Source organism: Buteo buteo, chromosome 16 (assembly GCF_964188355.1).
Source record: "Buteo buteo chromosome 16, bButBut1.hap1.1, whole genome shotgun sequence".
NCBI lineage: Eukaryota > Metazoa > Chordata > Aves > Accipitriformes > Accipitridae > Buteo > Buteo buteo.
Window position 1 is genome coordinate 13,477,354 of NC_134186.1, and position 18,728 is coordinate 13,496,081.

At 46.8% G+C, this 18,728-nt stretch overlaps 1 protein-coding gene across 1 annotated transcript; it reads right to left on the reverse strand.

Moving 5' to 3' along the window:
* Positions 1–565: 565 nt before the first annotated feature.
* Positions 566–17,793, reverse strand: TH (tyrosine hydroxylase). Its single transcript, XM_075047054.1, has 13 exons — positions 17,704–17,793; positions 13,270–13,473; positions 9,800–9,974; positions 8,893–8,981; positions 8,609–8,676; positions 6,806–6,856; positions 5,778–5,923; positions 5,228–5,363; positions 5,024–5,093; positions 4,657–4,713; positions 3,958–4,053; positions 3,654–3,787; positions 566–725 (listed from the first exon to the last, which is right to left on the reverse strand). Exons 1-13 carry the CDS (start codon positions 17,791–17,793, stop codon positions 566–568), a joined length of 1,476 nt encoding a protein of 491 aa, XP_074903155.1.
* Between the last annotated feature and the right edge of the window lie 935 nt (positions 17,794–18,728).

The following is an 18,728-nucleotide window of genomic DNA, read 5'->3' on the forward strand; positions in this document are numbered from 1 at the left end:
GGAGGCTGGGAGCTAAAATTTCAAACCTCATAGGGCTGGTTCAGGCAGAAAAGTTTCTAGAGCAGCTCTTCATTTCCCCAATGTATGAGGCTGTAGGAGGCAGGAGATGGTAGGGACTGAGGGTCCCTCATGAAGTTCCTATAGGAGTTGCTCTGGGGCTAAAAAAGCAGATTAATTTATTCTCTCGAACTGCAAAAAATAGATTTCCTCTCTTTCTTTAAATAAAGAAGCTTTTCTCCTCTTCCTTGCACCCAGAAGCCTAGCACACAGCTCTTGACTTCAACTTTGTAGCTTAGCCATGCTTTTGGTGTGTGTTAAGCCTCTTCCAGCAGTCAATAGAAAAGCTACCCAAAAAGCCAGCAGGCCTTGGGTCCATCCCTCTGCCCTCCTCCAAGCTGGCCCTAGATATAAAAGTGGAAAGCTGTTGGGGTCGCATGGTGACAGGCAGCGATGCAAATGTTTGGAGAAGACAGGTAGGAGTTAATAGGTGGGAACTAGGCGAGAGCAGAGCAGGCAGTTTTGGGGCTGTGTGGGAAGAGGAGAAGGAAAGAGCCCAGTTCTCATATTAACTGATAACATTGAGCGCGTTAATCAGCGAGTGAAGCTCATCCCTTACACTCTCCAGGGAGTGGCAGATCGTCTGAGGGCTGTCCAAGAGCTCGATGCTGTGGGTGTAGGGCTCGTATTTCACCGAGAAGGGCCGCTTGATGTGTGCCGCGTAGCTCCTGCAAGGAAAAGGTGCAGAGGGCTTGGTACAAGAAATGGGTCCTGAGTCTCCCTCCTACCCACCACCATTTACCCACATCACAACAGGTTAATGCCTCCTTTAGGCAGAGTTTCTAGGTTAGTGCAAAAGCTCTGGTCTCCTACCTTTCCAGCTCCACAGGGCTATAGCTGTAGTTGAGATCCCTTCTCTTCAGCAAGGAAGACCATGAGTTTGACTGCAGGTGTCCATGGGCTGAACACATGGGCTTGCATCAAACTGGAGGGTACACTGAACTGGTCACCTCCATGGCCATCATCAGGCATCCTCTACTTCAATTTCTTTTTTTCTTTTTCAAAAATGCCAAGGAGATTTAGAAGCTAATCGCAGGGAAAGCCCGTGGAATTATAGTATTATATTCCTAAATCCTTTCTGACATTCATTTATTGACTAATCTCTGCTTGGGGAGGGGGGAACTAGCTGCAAGCTCTATTCAGGATAGATTTGACAGGCTGTGGCTCAGGCGTGGGTGAAAGGATGGGAATTGCATTATCAGAGCCATGTGCTTGAGCAAAGTTGCACTACTGTACCCAAAGCCAGCTGGAGTCCAGATCTCAGTAATGAGCCTGACTTTACCCGATACCTCTCAAGAGCAAGACCTTCTTGCTACCTTTCTAATAGAGAAGTACACGGTCAAGTGAAAACAAATCAAGGGTAAGTTTTCCCCAAAGTTGCTCCTGTTCACTTCCAACACCAAAATTTGTACATTTGACAGGGTACGGGGTTTTTTTCTTTAGCAGCCGTGTAAATATGGAGCTGGGGATCTATATTTAGGTACCCATGGCTACAGTCTCATGCTGGAAAGGCCTGGGAAGATGAGGGGGCAAACAGCACTAGCACCAGGCATGCTCCTCGCCTCTGCTGAGGCTTCACCCTTTCGCTGCTGAATTGCTTAGCTTAGGGTACCCTCTTGTGGCTACCGTGGGTCTGCTCTGGCGCAGGGCTCGGGGAAAACGCATCCCTTTCCCGGACAGATTCTCCTCTGGCTGGTAATACATGCCGTGGGGAAATCTAGTCCTGAATTGCTGGAGCTGGGGGGAGAATACCAGACAGGGCCAAGGGGCAAAATGGTCAAAGCCACAGGCTGGTGCTGGCAGGGGGCTGCCAGGCTTGCAGGGAAACAAAAAGAAGTGCAAACGGAGGGGCTTTCTGCATACTCATGTTGTCCAGTTCCTAAAAGATGCGGCTTTTCTCAGTACTACCAGGCAAGGTCCAGCTCATCTCAGTTATTAACATTATTGGCCACTGTGATGACTCGTAGCACAGCTGCTAATGGTTAGAAACTTGCCTTCCAACATGGGTGTGTTGACACCTTTTTGAAGCATACAAGTACCACGTGGATGCCTAGAAGGGCACTGAGGAGCTGTGTCCACCCTAGAAAACTAGTAGGAAGTTTTCTTTCTAGGAAAAGAGGCTTTTCATGAGGGATAACACTGATAATCAGTGTTCATGGTGGCAGCTGCGAGTAATGCAAAAAATATAGTTGTTTTAATGTTTTCACCTCACAGAGTAACATCTCTGTGGTCTCTGAGCTCTTTAAAGAGGATCATTTACAGTGCTTGTCACTGTCAAAACCCTCTAGCCTCATCCTGGCTGTGTATATGGTGTATTTTTACTTTTTAAATGCAAGGAAATGACTCATTAGGCCGTGGTTGTCTGGGTTTCTTTAAAGCAGCCTAGTGTGTGTGAGAGGACAGGCTCCCCAGCTACTTGCTTTTGAGCAGCTGGACTCCAGGTTGTATGAACGGTGCAAGTGAGGGTAATAAAAGCAGAAGTTGAAATATAGCAGTCCTCGCTACGTTATTTATATGAAATACCCCACTTGCAGGAACTGCAGTCATGTACATTGTGTAATACTTCATCTCATCCTACCCCTTTCCTAAGGTAAAATGGTATAGGCAAAGTTTACCTCTGTCAGTCAAATGTTAAAGGACTGAGCTTTCCTCCTGTGGGCAATTCTGGGTATGACTAAGCAAATTCTCTTCTGAACACATGTCCGTGGGTAGAGCTGCCCCTCTCCATCCTGTCTGAAGTGCCACGGGATGGGGAAACCCAATTACACTGGCAGGATGCTGTCTGGCATCTGCTAACCCATGTTAACCAGCTTAGGAGGCAGAAGTTCCTTTTTTTCCATGGATAAATCTATCCATGTCAAGCAAATATTTTTTGTTTGTGTATGAGCTACTAACGATGCCTGGGGGGGCAGTTGCTGTTTGAATGCTAAATGGCTACGTTGCCCAGCAGCTGCTCAGAAAGACAAACATCTTTCTGCATCCTAAATTCCGAGAATGCCACCATTTTGAGCAGCTCTTCACCTGTCTCCTAAAACTTTCAGCCACAGAGCAAACTTTTACATGACACAGAAGCCTGTGTTTCAGAAGGACACATGCTGGCGAGATGCTCCCGTGAAGGACAGCCAGTACCTGACCTGTATGACTTGGCCCTTCTGCAGCAAGGAAGCAGAGGGGGTCCTGGTGGATGCTTTGGGTCTCCAATTGCTGGACCACCAGCCCTCTGTTATGTTGCTTGGCCTCCCCTGGGAACTTGAGATGGTCTGTAACTCCTTCCTGTGAGAACTAGGCAGACGAGCTAGATTTGTCCCTTTTCTTGCTCCCTCAGTCTTGTCTCCAAGAGTGCCTCCCACTCCATCCCACTCCTCCACACCCACACCCTTGAGCCCAGCATATTTTGGGGGGACTCTTGGGTGAATCCAAGGGAATGAAGCTGGACCCTGTAGGAAATGGAGAATCACTTTACTTTGAAAGACCTGACAACACTTTCCAGAGTACTTCTGAGACCTTGAGCTGAAAGCAGCCATGGTGTCAAACCCTGTTTCAATATATTATAGCTTCATTTCCTTCTGTTTGAGTGTCTCACTGCCCAGTCCTACCTCAGTTTATTTTTGGCATCGCTGAAGCTCTCGGACACAAAATATACGGGCTGGTAGTTCTGGTCCTGGTAGGGCTGAACAGCAGCAGCATCAGGGTCAAAGTCTCGCACCTCTGGTTCATCTGACAAGGAGTGCTATGGACACAGCAGAAAAATGTCTGCATGAAATTAAGGGATCAGAGAGCACATATGTGATAGATAGAGGTGAAGAACAGATTGGGTAAAACCATTGGAGCTGTGCAGAGGAAGAACGTTTTTTGCTGTAAAGGGTCTAGAGCAGAGAGGCAAGTTATGCTGGGACTTACTATGAGCTCCCCGTAGGAAGACAGGAGGCCGGCTCCATAGGCTTTGACTATCCCGTTCTGTCTGCAGAGCCCAAACTCCACCGTAAACCAGTAAAGCTGTGAAAGGAGAAAGAAAATATGCATAGGGAATACAGCTCCTCATCTTCATCTCCCTGTCACTTCTGAGCCCTTGCATCATGACTGATGTCTGGGGTTGTTTAAATGAACGGGTGCCTGGCATTTTGTCCCCTCTCCTTACCCTGCACCCATCACAGCCAGAGCAAAGTGCTAAATTAAGTTTCTGCCACACCAGGACAGATGGAAACTGTGTCCCTGAGCTGGTCCTCTGCATGCCTGGCTGCTGCACAGTGCTGCCATTCGGTGTCCTTGGAGCAGGACGGGTCACCTTGCCAAGGGAGAGCCAAAGGAAGTGGATGCCATTTAATCCCATCCCAAAGAGTCCCAGCAGTGCTGTCGTTAGAAATACGATGCTTGATGATACTATGGTGCCTGAGAAAATTGGGTTAATGTGCAAGTGAGCTCTGCTCTTTAACTGATCTCTGCTCTGCACAGTCATCATGAAAAAGCAGGTCTGAAACAGCTCGGGTAGGGGCTCTGAGCCTGCAATTCTGGGGAGACTAGGCTGGACCAGTCCCCTTGATACTGCAGAAGTGCTGCTGGAGGGGTTGGGGCCCCCATCTAGCAAAGAGAAAAACTTACCGTTGCGAGTTTCTCAATTTCTTCATCAGTTGCTCCCAGAGACGCCAGCCCAATGTCCTGGGAAGAGAAGGGAAAGGGCGAATGTCAGGACAGATTTGGTCTGAGGGCCTTATGCATGCATTGCTCCATTTTATTGCCTTGAGACAACATATATTGTTGCCCTGCACTGCCATGCATCTGCTGGGGCTTCATCATGCTCTCACTAAAAATGCTTTGCTGCAGTCTGATATTTTTGCTCTGTATTAGTGTTCTCGGTTCATCACTAGGGCTCCTGAATATCATGTTTAATATAAATAAATCCTAGAATAAGAGTTTAGGTGGCAAGACCGGGGTTGGTTTGGGGCAAGGAAGCAGACAACCACCTTACCTGAGAGAACTGGGCAAACGTCTTGTCAGCCAGCATTGGGACATGCCCCAGCAGCTCGTGACAGCAATCCCTGCCAACGCCCATGGGGAAAGGAGGAAAATGTGGTCAGCAGTGGACAGAGTTTGTCCGTTAGGGAGAAAGGTTAATTACTGGCCAGGTGAGATGTCTGGGCAGGGGAGGCCATCAGGGCTGGGCAATACTCACGGCTCGGGGGAGTGCATGGGCGAGGACGCGTGGCGGATGTACTGCGTGCACTGGAAGACACGGAAGGCCAGGCTGGCGAGGAAGTCCCGCGCCGACAGCAAGCCAGCCACCGGCCGGAGCTGGAAGCCGGTCCTGTCTGAAACAGCGCATACTGTCTCTGCAGGGGTGCACAGCCCACGGGCTGTGCTGGTGTCCCGCATTCCCAGCATGGACAGCAAAAACATCGGTGCTGGAAACTAAAGGGCTTCTGCTGTGCCAAGCGTAATCTTTTTGCTCCTGCTAGGGAGCAAAATCTGCTCTTTAGGTGCTCAGTGGGATCATTTGACTATGAGCTTGACCTTCGGTTGCAGCCCACTGTGTTTAGCTGCAGTGCCCACCACCTGGGGTCTACCCCGTCCTCTGTGGTCAATGCAAAAGCCTCTACCAGCTCTCCTCCCAAATCTCAGTTCACACACTCCTCCCTCCAGTTTGGGTTTCCCAGCTGTAGCTGCCCCCACCGTGCTGGAGCCCCAGTAGACCCTGGACCTGGGTCCCCCGGGCTCGCACCCACCTTTCAGGAAGCGGGAGACCTCCTCCAGCTGAGGGATGTTGTTCTCATTGTAGCCACAGAATTTCTCCAGTAGATTGAAAGCTTCAAGATACTCCTTGCAGGCGTGGGTGGGGTACAGGCTCTTCAGGGTGCTATATACCTCCTTCCTTCAGGACAAGAGGTAGCAGACTTTCAGTGGCTTGATGTGTCTAGTCCTCTCCTGTCCTCTGGTTACACACTACCAAGGACTCGTGCCTCTAGGTTTCTTGTCCTTTTGCCTTTCTTTACCACTAAGTCTATGTCTGTGCGCATTGGTATGGGTATGTAAACATACAGACACACATTCAAATGAGCCTCCAAAGTCAGCAGCTGTATCTGCACAGACCTATTTCTGACCTTGAAGGTCAGAAGATTGTATAAAAAGTATTAACTGGAATTAAAATATTCCCTGTAGGTTAGCTCCTGAAGTTGCACTATGAAGACAGTCAATATAACCAGGAGATGATGTTGTTTAGGAGCCTGTGTACTCAGCTCGTATGAGCTGGCCTTTTTTTCAGAGACACTGCTGCAGCAACACTCCTGGAAGTAATCATGTTCAAAGTGTTTTCCTAAGTGAGGCAAGCGAGGTACCATGCAGATATTCACTGCGGGCCTCATACTTCTTTCTGCAGCTATGATAACTGCCCTTTGGAGCCTGCTACTAAGCCAGGTCCCCTTAGAGAAGTGGGATTCCAAATTATCTGCCTCGCTCTCTGGGGAGGCTCCTTTGGAGGAAACTGCTGGGGGCTGCAGCGTGAAAGTGCTCTCGGTGCAGCCCCAAGAGAAGACGAGACAGAGCATCACTGTTTTGGAGGTAGCTTGCTCTCCCAAATGCAGTCCCTACCATAAAACACCACACAATGAGTTACTGGTTTTTATAACAAGCCATTAAGTAGGATGCTTGCACTCCCGATACGTTTTTCAAGAAGTCATGCCCTAACTGTTTAGGTTTTGATTCCCAGCTTCTAGTGGTGAAGCCAATAAAGGTCACAGATTAAATCAGTGCTCACCAGGTAGCAATCTCCTCCGCTGTGTACTCCACATGAGGGATTGGGTCCCCACTGCAAGGCAAAAGCACCGTTACTGACAGCAGCAGAGCACAAGCTAGACTCCTCTTCCCTTTGAGAAGGAAGCACTTTGGAGAAGCTCTGCATGATGTTGATCAATCTTCTTTAAACCAAACAAGGGGGTGACAGGAAAGACAAAGCCTTAGCACTGGGTCATTTGTACAAGTGCAACAAATACGTAGACACAGAGAAAAGCATTAGTCTAGCCAGAGGTTATAAATGAACAAGGGATGCACAAAAGCTTAGCAGGTATAATATTGTCCAGAAAAAAAATGGTCTTCACTGGAAAAAATTGAAACTTTTTGTGAAAATAAATTAATTTCATGTGCCTGAACCTCAGGGGGCTGATGGCTCCAAGAATGAATCAGTGGCTGGGAAATAAAAGCAGGTAATGAGGAAAACTTAATGCATTTGAACTGCAGAAAAATATATTGTCAGTAAGATTAAGGACAGCACGAAAAGAAAATCTTAACATTGATATAAGTGGGAACTAAAGAAGACTGACACTTTTGTCTTTTCTGCATCATAATTAGCAACTGTATTTCCTAAATCCTTCTGTTCTGTATTTGAACAAATGAAGTATTCACGTATCACAGCAATAAAGCATAGTTCTTCTTCCATTAACAGCCTGAAGGGATGCTACACAGTGGCTCATAAATGCTAACCTGCAGATGAGATGTGAGGAAAGACATCTTAAATGGGTGTATCACCTAGGACAGTATTTCTTCCTGTGTCCCTCAGGACTCTGTTGCTGGCACAGTGACTTTCTGTACATTTAGTATTAGTACCAGATAAAAACATCAATGTCTATATTGGGGGCTTCAAATCTGCAAAGACCATGAAAGCTAACAGAGCAGAAAGCCATGCCAGGATCACACCAGTTGCAGGGGTAGCTCAAGAAGGTGACCCATATAATTTCCATAGCCTGCTTTCAGCACAGCTCGCTACAGAAAACAGCATTTAAAGTCCTGCTCAGAGAAGGAGACGCTACGGTGGAAGGCAGTGTTACTGAATAGGATCTAGGGAATATTTTACAAACCCAACTGAATATTAGAGCTCTGTTGGATGTTGTAGTGAAGAGGCTGAGTCCTATCCCTGCATATATCAGAACAGGACTATTAAGTAGGAGTACAAGAGATAGTCTTAAATCTATATAAGACAATGATAAGACCATTACTGGAGTCTATTTAATTTATCAGAGAGAGGAGGTGAACCATTTAGTCTATAAATTTCCTCATAGCAAAGAAATATATCTGATAGCAGAACTTAATCTAGCAAATGAAAGGCATGTATGATCCATTGGGTGAAAGCTAAAGCTACCAACATTTGGTTTAGAAATAAAACCCACGGTTTTTTCACACCCAGGATAACGAACCATTGGAACAAGTTTTCTGGGCACATAGTAGCTTTTTCAGTACTTGAAACATTGGAAGTCAAAACTAGATGTCGTTCTAAAAGAGATGCTACATTTCAGAATTAAGTTTGAGGTCTCATGGAATTATACGTGGCTTTTGTTATGCAGGAGGTTTATTCTGGCTTTGTCAATGTATGAATTAATGACCACAATAATTTTTTAATTGAGACTGGAAGACATGGAGAGAAGAGGGACACAAAAAGAGCTGGCCAGGCTGAATGGGGAGACAAAACATAAAAGAAGAGAAGTCTCATGCAGGTAGAACAAGGACTTCCCAACAGGTTGCATTGACATGGCATTATCCCTGCATGGATGTTAGGAAAGAGACTTACTGCTTATAGTGAAAAGCAATTTCTGCTATCGATTTCCTTCTCTGGCGATATACTTGGTCAGAGTAGCCCTGTGATGACAAATAGGAACAGAGACAGGATTTTTAATCGGTTACTAAAATTTCTCACCCAACAAAGTTCATCACTGGCTGGAGAAATTTCTCTCATGGTGGTGATTGCACTACAGTTCCCTGATCAGCTCCACTAATGGGTGTTCTCCAGCTCCCTGCTTCTGAGGGAAGGCTCAGGACTCCAACGTGAGGCTGTACCCACACAGACTAACTCACCGGGTGATCCAGATCCAAGTCAGGGTCAAATTTGGTGACCAAATGGTGGCACTTGTCCAATTCACAGATTTTTCTGGGAAACCAGTGAACTGTGGGGAGAGAGAAAGAGAAAAACTGTCTGTGGAAGTGAAGATGGAGCATATCCTGCTGAGAAGGGGTTGTGAGGTTGAGTAAGATACATCCGACCCAGTGTACCAAATGCACACCCACAACAAACAGCACATGACACAGCTGTGCCTTCCAGGCAGTAGTCCCACACTCTCAATGCTCTTGTCCTAGAGTCAGGTCTAACGCCATTATCTGCATCTCATGACTTCCCTGTCCATCTCTCAGCAGAGTATTTTGTGACAAAAGTAAACAAGAAGATGAAAATTGGATTTTACTTAAAGATTCTAGACTTCATATTCACACACATCTAGACTTCACAAATCCAGAGTTCCAACTTGTTGTAGAGCGATCACTGCAGAGCTCTAGGGAGATTTTACAATAAGAATCACCTTGCCTTCAGAACAGGATGGCATGGGGAGTGTCTTGTAATTTAGTGCTGGGTCTGGACGGAGTTCCTGACACATAGGTAGGAAACTACTTTACATTTGTAATATAAAACACTGGAATAGAGATGGAGAACTCTGTAGGAGAGGTATGAACAAAGCATGAAATTTCATCTCCTATTTCTATTTTTTCAATCTGGCACCAGAAGAATGGGCTATGTACTTTGGAGTCTGTTGAGAAATGGACAAGGAGGGAAGTGGCTTTCAGGATTCAGCCGTCCCAGAGGCAGTCTCTTCTGTTTTGCTCAAATTCAGCATACAGTAGCCCTTCCTCTTCTCAGGGAATAACAAAGTCTCCACCCCATTTCTACAGCTCAGCCTCTCCACAAAAGTGAAACAGTTTGTAAGTTCCTTACATTTGTCTTCCTTAGTGGTCCTCACGTCTTCTGCTACCCTCTTGATGGAGCTAATGAAAGTATTGAGGTCAGAGCTGTGGACTTCACAGCGCACAAAGTATTCCAGTTCAGCAGTCCCTTCACGGGGCTTTTGGCTAAGCCTGGTCTCCAGGTGGTGAATTTTAGCTTCAAATGTCTTTGGAGACATGGAAAAGGAGAACAAAAACATTAAACAACGCTTGAAACACCTGCTGGTACTTCCCAAAGGTGTCCATATGGCTACATTTGGGAGGGACTCCCCCTTGTCTTTTTCTTCTTCCTTTTTTTCCCCACTGGGGTAAACACACTTATCCATTAATTCCACAGTTTTTCCTCCTGGACAGACAACTGGCGGGGCTGGTCAATAACTGTCAACGGAAGACTTCCACCATGGCAAAGAAAATCGTATCAAGAGGGGAAGCCGATGTGGCACAATGGCACCTCCTAAGACCCCCTGTCCTTTCACCTCCTAAGACCCCCTGTCCTTTCACCTCCTATGACCCCCTCTCCTTTCACCTCCTATGACCCCCTCTCCTTTCACCTCCCACTTAAGGCAGAGGAGCTTTTCTACCGGGGGAGGGGGAGGGGTTGGCGATGACGCAGCGGGGCGGCCCTGCCCGGGCGGCAGGCGGCGGGCGCTGTCCATGGTGCTGAAGCGGCGGGGCTGAGCCCAGCCAGTCGGCAGTCACGGGGCTCACCGTCACAACTGACTCCCAAAGAATAGGGAGGGGGCAGAATGGAGCCCACAGGCGTCCAAAGGGCCTGGCAGATTTGTGGGTATTCTCTTTAGCTCAATGAAAACCGGCAGCACAAGCCCAAGGCCCTGGGCAATGACCCCACCTTTCTAAAGTCCCTGCAAGGTCTTTGGTAGAGGAAAGGACACAATTTCTCTGGTTAATCAGGGGCAGAAAGATGAGAAGGAACAGATGTAATGCCACAGGTAAATCAAATTTAGGACCGTGTTTTTTAATGTACCTACCAACTTCACTATTACATTGTCCCCTCAACAATCAATACCTTTGCATTAATCTGACAGCCGTGATTGCATTACCTATGCTTTGGCTGCATGTAACACATACAGAAGAGCGAAACCAGCTTCCCTGCAGCCTGGTTCATGATGAGGCAAATGTCATTATGCCCGTCTGCTTTCATATCTTGTAACCTTCATTGCCGGAGGGATCTGGGAAATGAATCTTCCTCTGTTGTGGCTTGACATGCTTGTCTTTTTATTATATTTAAAGCGCTCTCTGTGACAAGCTCAAAGAGCTTTTTTAGTAAGAAAGCTCTTGATGTGGCAAGTAAATTGCTCCAGGAAGAAACAAATAATATCTGAACATAAGCTGCCTCTGCTTCTTGCTTGATGTTTTAAAAATTATTTAAATTATAGACTTTAAACGCAGTGTAACATGAAATCTACCAAGTACAAAAGCCTATACTTCTATTTTTCATACTCGCTAAGCAGTCTGTTGCATTTGAAATGTTACACTGATGGATTTTTCATGCCTTATCTGGCAGCTGTGCAGTTCTAGGAAGGAGATCCCAACCATGAAAACACCAAGGCTTTTGTCTGACAAGCTTGTCTTAGAGATTCAGTCTTGAGATAAGAAACATATGTTGTCCAGAAAACAGCTTTTCTTGCAGCAGTCCTCTTAGAGGAGATGCAAGTTGTTTTGTAATTGCTGAAGATCTTAAACACTTTTCATAAGATGATCAGAGATAGTACTGCATGGGCAATGAATAGTTAGAATGCCCTACAATTTCAGGGAAATACTTATCCCCCAAACACACTTTTTGTATGCTTACAGCTGTTAAGTAGCGGTTTTGCTGTATAGTGTTGCTGGTGATCTGTTTTTACCCCAGAAGTGGTTGCATTTCATGGGGAAGAAGGTGTTACATAATTATCATGTGTATTAACATACGAGCTAGCAGCATGCCCTTGTAACAAAAAAAGGCCAACCACATACTGAATTGTAGTAGCAGACTACAAGACTGTAGATAACAGGTCAAAGGAAGTGATTCCTCTATCTCTATCTATCCCAGATGAGGGAGACCACATCTGGATTATCATGTCCCATAGAAGAAAGACATTGATGAGCTGTAGCAGGTATACTGGAGGACTGTCAAGATGCTCAGGGGGCTGGAGCACAAATGTTATATGAATAAAGACTGAGGGAATTGGATTTGTTCAGCCTTAAGTGAAGGGGTAGGGGAGATCAGTTCACTGTCTGCTAGTACCTGGTAGGAGGATGTAAAGAAGACAGAGCCAGACTTGTCTGAAAAGCATACAGTGGGACCGCAAGAGGCAATGGGCAAAAGCTGGAAGCAAGGACATTAAAAAGAAAAGGGAAAGAGAAAAATCCTTTTACCATGAAGGCAGTTAAACACTGCTCAAGTTGTCCAAGGAGACTGTGGGATCTCTACCTCGGTGATATTCAAAATGCAACAAGCACAGCCCTGAGCAACCTGCTGTGACTGGACCTGCTTTGAGCAGGAGGTTGACCTAGAGACCTCTGGAGGCCCCTTACTACCCATGTGACTAGTTAATAGGAACAAATTGTCCTCTCCTCTTACTGCTGAAGTCAATGAAATTACACTACTGTAGATAAAGCATATCTCAGAACCTCAGTTTGCAAAACACTTTTGAAACCTTCTGGATGAAAATGTACTACATAAATGCAAGTTGTTGTGTTTTGATTACTGTTTAAATAGGCAGCGCTTATCTCAGTCTTTCCATTCATGGTACTGAGATTGTAGATAATGCAACATTATAGTGCTGGCTGGGGGAAAAAGCTCAATTAGTTACCAGTTTTCCTTGGTATTAAAGCCATATACAGGGCACATCTCAGTGGGGGGACCAATAGAACCTTTAATATTTGAATCAAATTAATCCCTGAAGTAGGGAGGTAATTTTGAAATCAATATGCCAATACCGGTTTTACACCCAGGGTGAAGTTTTTCCTGTAACTCTTTGGCCAAGGACCAATGTGGCAATGCCATTCAGAGACTGCCAAAGCCTTCACCCCCAAGTAAGGTGGGTTTGGTCTGCAGCCATGCAGGACACACAGCTTGCTTTGAATGTGGGATCAGAGCCCTGCACATGAAGTTGAAGTGCTGAGCAGTGGAGGGGGCTGTCAGAGTACGCTACAAGCCACAAGAGTGTGGATTGTAGGTGTGAAACTGTGTGGTTGGATCCAGTAATTAAGCAAAGCTAAGCTCAGAGCTTAACAGCACTACCAGACAGAGATATGGTTCATTCTTACTGATGGAAAGTGAGGGCATGCTGGGGCATGAGCAAAGCATGACTGTGGGGACATCAGACAATTAACTGATAATTTGCAGTAGGCAGACCTAGTCTGAGTCTTCTTTAGTAGACTGAAGTGATATTTCTCACAGAAGAGCCATGAAACCTGTAGTGTGTTCCCTGAGTCCCATACAACAGGTTAGGTACTCACCTCAAATACCTTAAGGGCACGGGACAGTGGTGAAGTCTTGGCTCCCTTGAGCATGAAGAAGAGGTTCAGCATGGCTCTCCCATCCTTCTCCTCAAAGACAATGGTCTCTGTAGACTCTGCAGCATCAGTGGCTGCAGCTGCAGCCTCTCTTTCCTTCCTGGCATCTTCAATGAGGCTTTGACGTCTACCAATGAACCGCGGAGACTGAAGGCAGAACAGAAATAAGTAACACTTCTGATAGAACTGTAGGGGAGATCAGAGGCATCCCTGGTAGCTGGATGAGGTGTGACCAGTGTGTCTCAGCAGAGGAAGAAGGGGAAGGTTGGACTGACTTGCCTGGCTTTGTAGAGGAAGATCTGGTGATGAGGACTGAGGCTTTAGAATTGAACTTTCGGAAATGTGGAGCTTTAGGAAAAATCTGTGTAAAATATCCTTGTAGCACGACTGGAGAGTGGGCTTCTCCCCTCACCTTTCCTAGCAACAGTTTTCAATATCCTTCAAAAAATAAAAACCAGAAACAATCTTACGCAGTTTTCAGGTGTCTGATGAACCCAAGTGGAGTGGCATTAGATAAACATGAAGTCATCTGAGAAAAGATACACTGTGAGGGACAGCTGAAGCCCACAGCTGCAACCTGGCCAGGAAACACGAACTCTTTGTAGGTGTATTAGCAGGGCAGCTTAGCTTAATTGTTCTCAGGATCCAACGTGACATTTTCTTCTGACACTGAGTGGATGCTTGCCCATCGAAGTATAATTGGAACCACATCCATATACTCCAGAAAATAAATTCCTCCCACTGATCTATAGATTTTTTTTGTCCCAAAAAACTCCTGCAGATTTCTGTTACTTGGAATTGCACCTAAAATGCTGCAACTCTCTGCCTGGGGTCATGTTAGGTCACTTTTTATATTTATAGTGAGCTACAAACTATTTCAATCACTGCTGTTTCTTTTGTTATACAAACAGCTCATATACAAACTTATTTGTTCTTGGTCTTTTTACAACCAGTTTTCCATTTAGAGGCAGCTCAGCTGGTTCCAATTTTCTGTGTTCAATACCCAAACCAGATGACAAACCCTCAGAACTTGCTAAAAGAAACCTGGGGCAGCACTGAAGAAGGAGCAGCACATGAAGCCATCCAGCACCTGCATAGAGAGCAGGACTGGCTGCAGTTTCCCCTCTGATTACATTGAAAATATCTGGAAAAAGATACAGATGCTAACCAAGCAGCACCTTCCCTGCCTTATGAAAATTTGGAGGATGTTTTCCTTTTAAAAAGGCAGCCTGCTGAACTACTAAGCCCGCTTTCTTTCTGATTTTCAAAGCCCGCCATCAGTAACTAATGTTTCCTGTGAAAATCCTCTTGGATGCTTTAGTGGTGTAAAGCTGACATTTTAAATGCAGCCTGAAAAATACAGCTCAGCTTTCAGTGTGTTTTATATCACTACTGTGTTCAAAGCTAAGCTGGTGTTTACTTTAAAGTGCTTGCAATAAGCAGGGCGAACAGCCTTGTGCTAGCCACCATAACTGGGCTCTGCAGCTGCCCCAAGCTGGGCAGTGCATTAGCTAAGGATGTTTTATCACACTGTGCCTTGAGGTGCAGAGGTGCAGCAGGATTTTACGTCTGGGGTGGGGAAATTAGACCCCATGTTTAAGCTGTAGATCAGGTTAAAGTCCAACTGGGAGGAGTTTAAATGGCGAGAAGACTTGTGTTACTGCAAAGCTGCACTGGGAGAGGCAGCCTCAACCAGTCAGACTCATGTGCTGGGACTGGCAGGCAGGAGTGGGGGTTTCGGTCCCTCTTGAGGGGTCCCTGAAGCTGCTTAGCTCCATGCTGGCATGTGGGTGGGTAAACTAAAAAAAATGAAATTAAGTCTGAATCTTGCTTGTGAGAAGAGGGCTGGGAGGGGTCTGCCTGCCTGCTGCCTCCTCTGCCGGGTAGGGCTGTCTGGCTGCATGCTCCCCACCTCATCCTCCTCTCCTCTGCCCCTCACATGTACGCTCATTAGCCTATTACCTCCTTTTGCTGGAAATTAGGAATCTGGCATATAAACTAACCAAGCTGATCCCTCATGATAAATGCTTTCCTTTCTTCAGAAGGCACAGTTACCTGGCATTACTGAATTGACTTGCAGGCTAGCTCCCTGAGTGCATATCTAGCTACAGTGTGAGAATTCCAATTTGATTTTGCAAAGCATTTATTTGCCTAACCGGGGCTTGAGTTTGACAGTCATTCACCTCTTATGAAGGGTTAGTTTGTACCTCTTACAAAGGGTTAGTGCATTTTTCCTTCTTTAAATTTGCTGCCACTCAGAGTGCCCAGCCTGAGTAGTGACACTAAAAATACTGTGTTCTGAGTTAAAGTACTTTGGCTTTTTTTTCCTGGCTCATTATTTGCAACAAGCAGGAAGGATTGTAAAGACAGTTTCCCTCCCTGTAGCATGGGGACAGTAACGTCCCACTCCTGCTTGCCTGGGAGCTCCTTCCTGCTGGTTTGCCTCCAACTGCTCTCTGCTGCCTGGCTCTGCTTGTGTGCCCTGTAACCAAATCCTGCTCCAGCTACAGTCCTGGGGCATCTCGTAAAAACTATTAGGAGCAGAAAAACTAAATAAGTATCAAAAGATTTTTTCGCGGTGTGAGTTTGACCAGCTGCCCAGCTGACATGTAAAATACCTGCCTGTGTAGGTGAGTTCTGGGATTGCAAAGGTCTTTTTTCTCCCCACAGTTTGCACAGTTTCCACTGCAGTGGGGTGAGGTCACCACGAGGGCCAGGAACATGCAGTGTCACATACAAATGCAGAGTCATGCCTCTTGCCTGGTAGAAGCCAGCAAAATAAGTGACGGGGTTGTGGAGATCTCCTGTGCTAGGTGAGAGCAAAGGGCAAAGCCTTTCATACAGCCTGCTCTTGAAATGATCCTCACAGGGCTAAGTTTTAAATTTTTTTTATTTTTCTAAGAATTTCCATTCAAAGAAGGCATACGAAGACGGGCTGAGGTTTTATGTCCACCCCAGGCTGGAGGAGCCGTTTACCCCAAGCATGTTGCCACGCTCCTGCCATCACACTTGGTGAACCCAAATTCCTCAGGCCCCTTTGTTCAGTGGCCCATTTCCTATCAAACACGAAGCAGCAGCCCAGAGTGTGTAATAACCAAACACTCTCCCCTCCTCCAGACAACAACGAGCATCTCAAATACTGATTTGATGAGCAGTCTGGAAAATACCAGGTTTTCAAGAACGACTTAAGTGTTCATTATTTCGCCAGAATGAATATGGTTGTGCAAGAGGGAAGCCTTCCCTGATTTCCATTTATTAGAGAAAGCAAGCTCACCTCCTTGTTTCCTAAATGTTTCCCTTCCTTTCCAGCACACTCCACTCTCCAAAACACCTTTCGCTGCCTATGTAGCAGCTGATTTTACAAAGTCAGAGCATCACAGAGGGCTAAGAGGAGGGTGGGTGAACAAAGCAGTGGGCATAGGGGAGGAAATTGGGGAGCTCTTTAACCGACCTGCTGGAGTCACCCTGCAGACATCTGCCGAACATATCTGCTCCCTAACCTGGCTCGATTCCCGGGTTTCCTCCTGCCGAGCACCCCGAGGGGGTCCCCTCCTGGTGCACTCGCTGCCACCAGCTGCTCTGGCTCCTCCAGGGTCACCCACAGCCTGGCCACATCTCTGACCCACAGCACTGTCCCGTGCTGGGAATCTCCGGGCTCCTCCTGTCTGCCCTGGCATTTGGGTTAGGAGGTGAAATGTCCCTGTCCCTACAGCCAGTCCCATGGGTTGGCCAGACAGCTTTCTAAAGGCACTTGACAGCTCAGCAGGAAGTTTTTCTCTCCTTTCCCTGTCACATACAGATCTGGTGTGTGCAGAAGCATTCCCCGGGCTAAACCCAGGGCTGAGGCCACGTCAGGGAGGGCTGGGAACAGAAGCGGGGGAAGAATGTGCTGGGAGAGAGTGGAACTGCGGACGCAGCAGAAGCGAACAAACTGATTAAATTGCCTGTGCCTCATATGTTGTCTGAAAGAACAGCCACACTTTTTCATTATGCTGGAACAGGTAAAATCTCTGCAGTTTATTGCCTTGAAACCAGGAAGGCATTAGATTTTTGAATTGCCTTTCACGCTGGGGATTCCTTGTTATTCCTGCCTTAGGTCTATGGGTTATTTACCTTGCTTTTGGTTGGGGGGGGTGAGGGTCGCATTAGTCCAAGATTTCATCCCCCCAGATGTTTGCATTTCACATGTACCAGTATGTAGAGAGAACTGTTCAGGTAATTTCCCTTTGCCAGCCTGGAGCCCAGAGGTGCCAATGTGGGGGAACTCCCACAAAGGCAGTGTTGGTCCATCTATCCCTGCTTGCCTCTGCCTATAGCTACAGGAGAGGCTGCGGTTTTTGGAGGGGGAGGGAAAGAAGTGGAGTAGGGTTGTCTTACCATGATGGCCTCAGCTTGCTTGGAGTCCAGCTCTGACACCGCCCTGCGGAAGCCTTTGGCTGCAGAGGTGGAGATGTTCGGGGTTGGCATCTTTGCTCTTCCACGAGCTCTGCTCTCCGCTTTCCAGCTCCTTGCCAGCTTTTTATAGGGCAGGGCTGACGTCAAAGAGTCTTTCAAATCTTCTCTCCCCCCCCCCGCCACCTCCCCATCATCACCTCCCTCCTCTCTCCCCCTCGGGCTGAGAGGAGGAGGGGACGTGAAGGAGAGAAACGTTTCTGTCCCATTAAATCTAATCGCTACAAAGATTGCAGACACCCTGCCTTCGCTGACCAGACACTCCCCCCACCTGTTTGCCTGTACCCAAAAGATTTCTACTCTGTTTTTTCCTTCCCTTCTTGATGGAGTTCATTCTCATGCCGTGTTGCAGTCCAACACATTTGCTTTCCCAGGTTTGGAGCTGCATGAAAGGATTTTGATCTGTGAAAGGATGAAATAAAAGGAAGGAAGAGATTCAGCCCTCTCTAGCCCTTTTTTCCCCTTGTTTGCATTGCCATTGAGGCAGTAAAGGAATAGGGAAATAACACTGATTCCCCTAAGGCAGCTGCGGGACTGGATGCTGTTCTCACGTACGCACCTCCTGACACCCGGCTCCTGCAAACACTCTGCATTTCAGTGCTCTCTGACCACCTCATGTCTTGGCTTGGCCATGTAATGCTGACAGCAGGATGGCAGAATCGGGCCCCTTGAGTCTTCAGAGATGAAAAAGGCTTTAAAGAAAATAACCTGGAAAAACACTCTCAATCCTGCCTTCCCCGGGGCTTTGCTCCTCTTGCAGTAATTCCTAAGAGACCAAATGCCTGAGGACAGCTGGGGCTGTGACAGTGGGTGGCAGCTCAGGACCCATCCTGGATTTTGCTTTGCTGTGAGTAAAAGTGGCCTTTTTCTCCTGGGGGATTTGTAGCATCTCTTCCACCCCAAACCAGCGCTGAGGGAATGCACGGTCCTGCTTCATGTGAGCCAGTGCC

Excerpts from the sequence above, each read along its gene's own strand:
- TH (XM_075047054.1), bottom strand. The coding sequence starts at position 17,793 with ATGCCAACCCCGAACATCTCCACCTCTGCAGCCAAAGGCTTCCGCAGG. Across the intron at positions 6,857-8,608 it reads ATTGCTTTTCACTATAAGCA|TGGGGACCCAATCCCTCATG; the intron begins GTAAGTCTCTTT and ends TTTGCCTTGCAG. Across the intron at positions 726-3,653 it reads GATGCCAAAAATAAACTGAG|GAGCTACGCGGCACACATCA; the intron begins GTAGGACTGGGC and ends TTTTCCTTGCAG.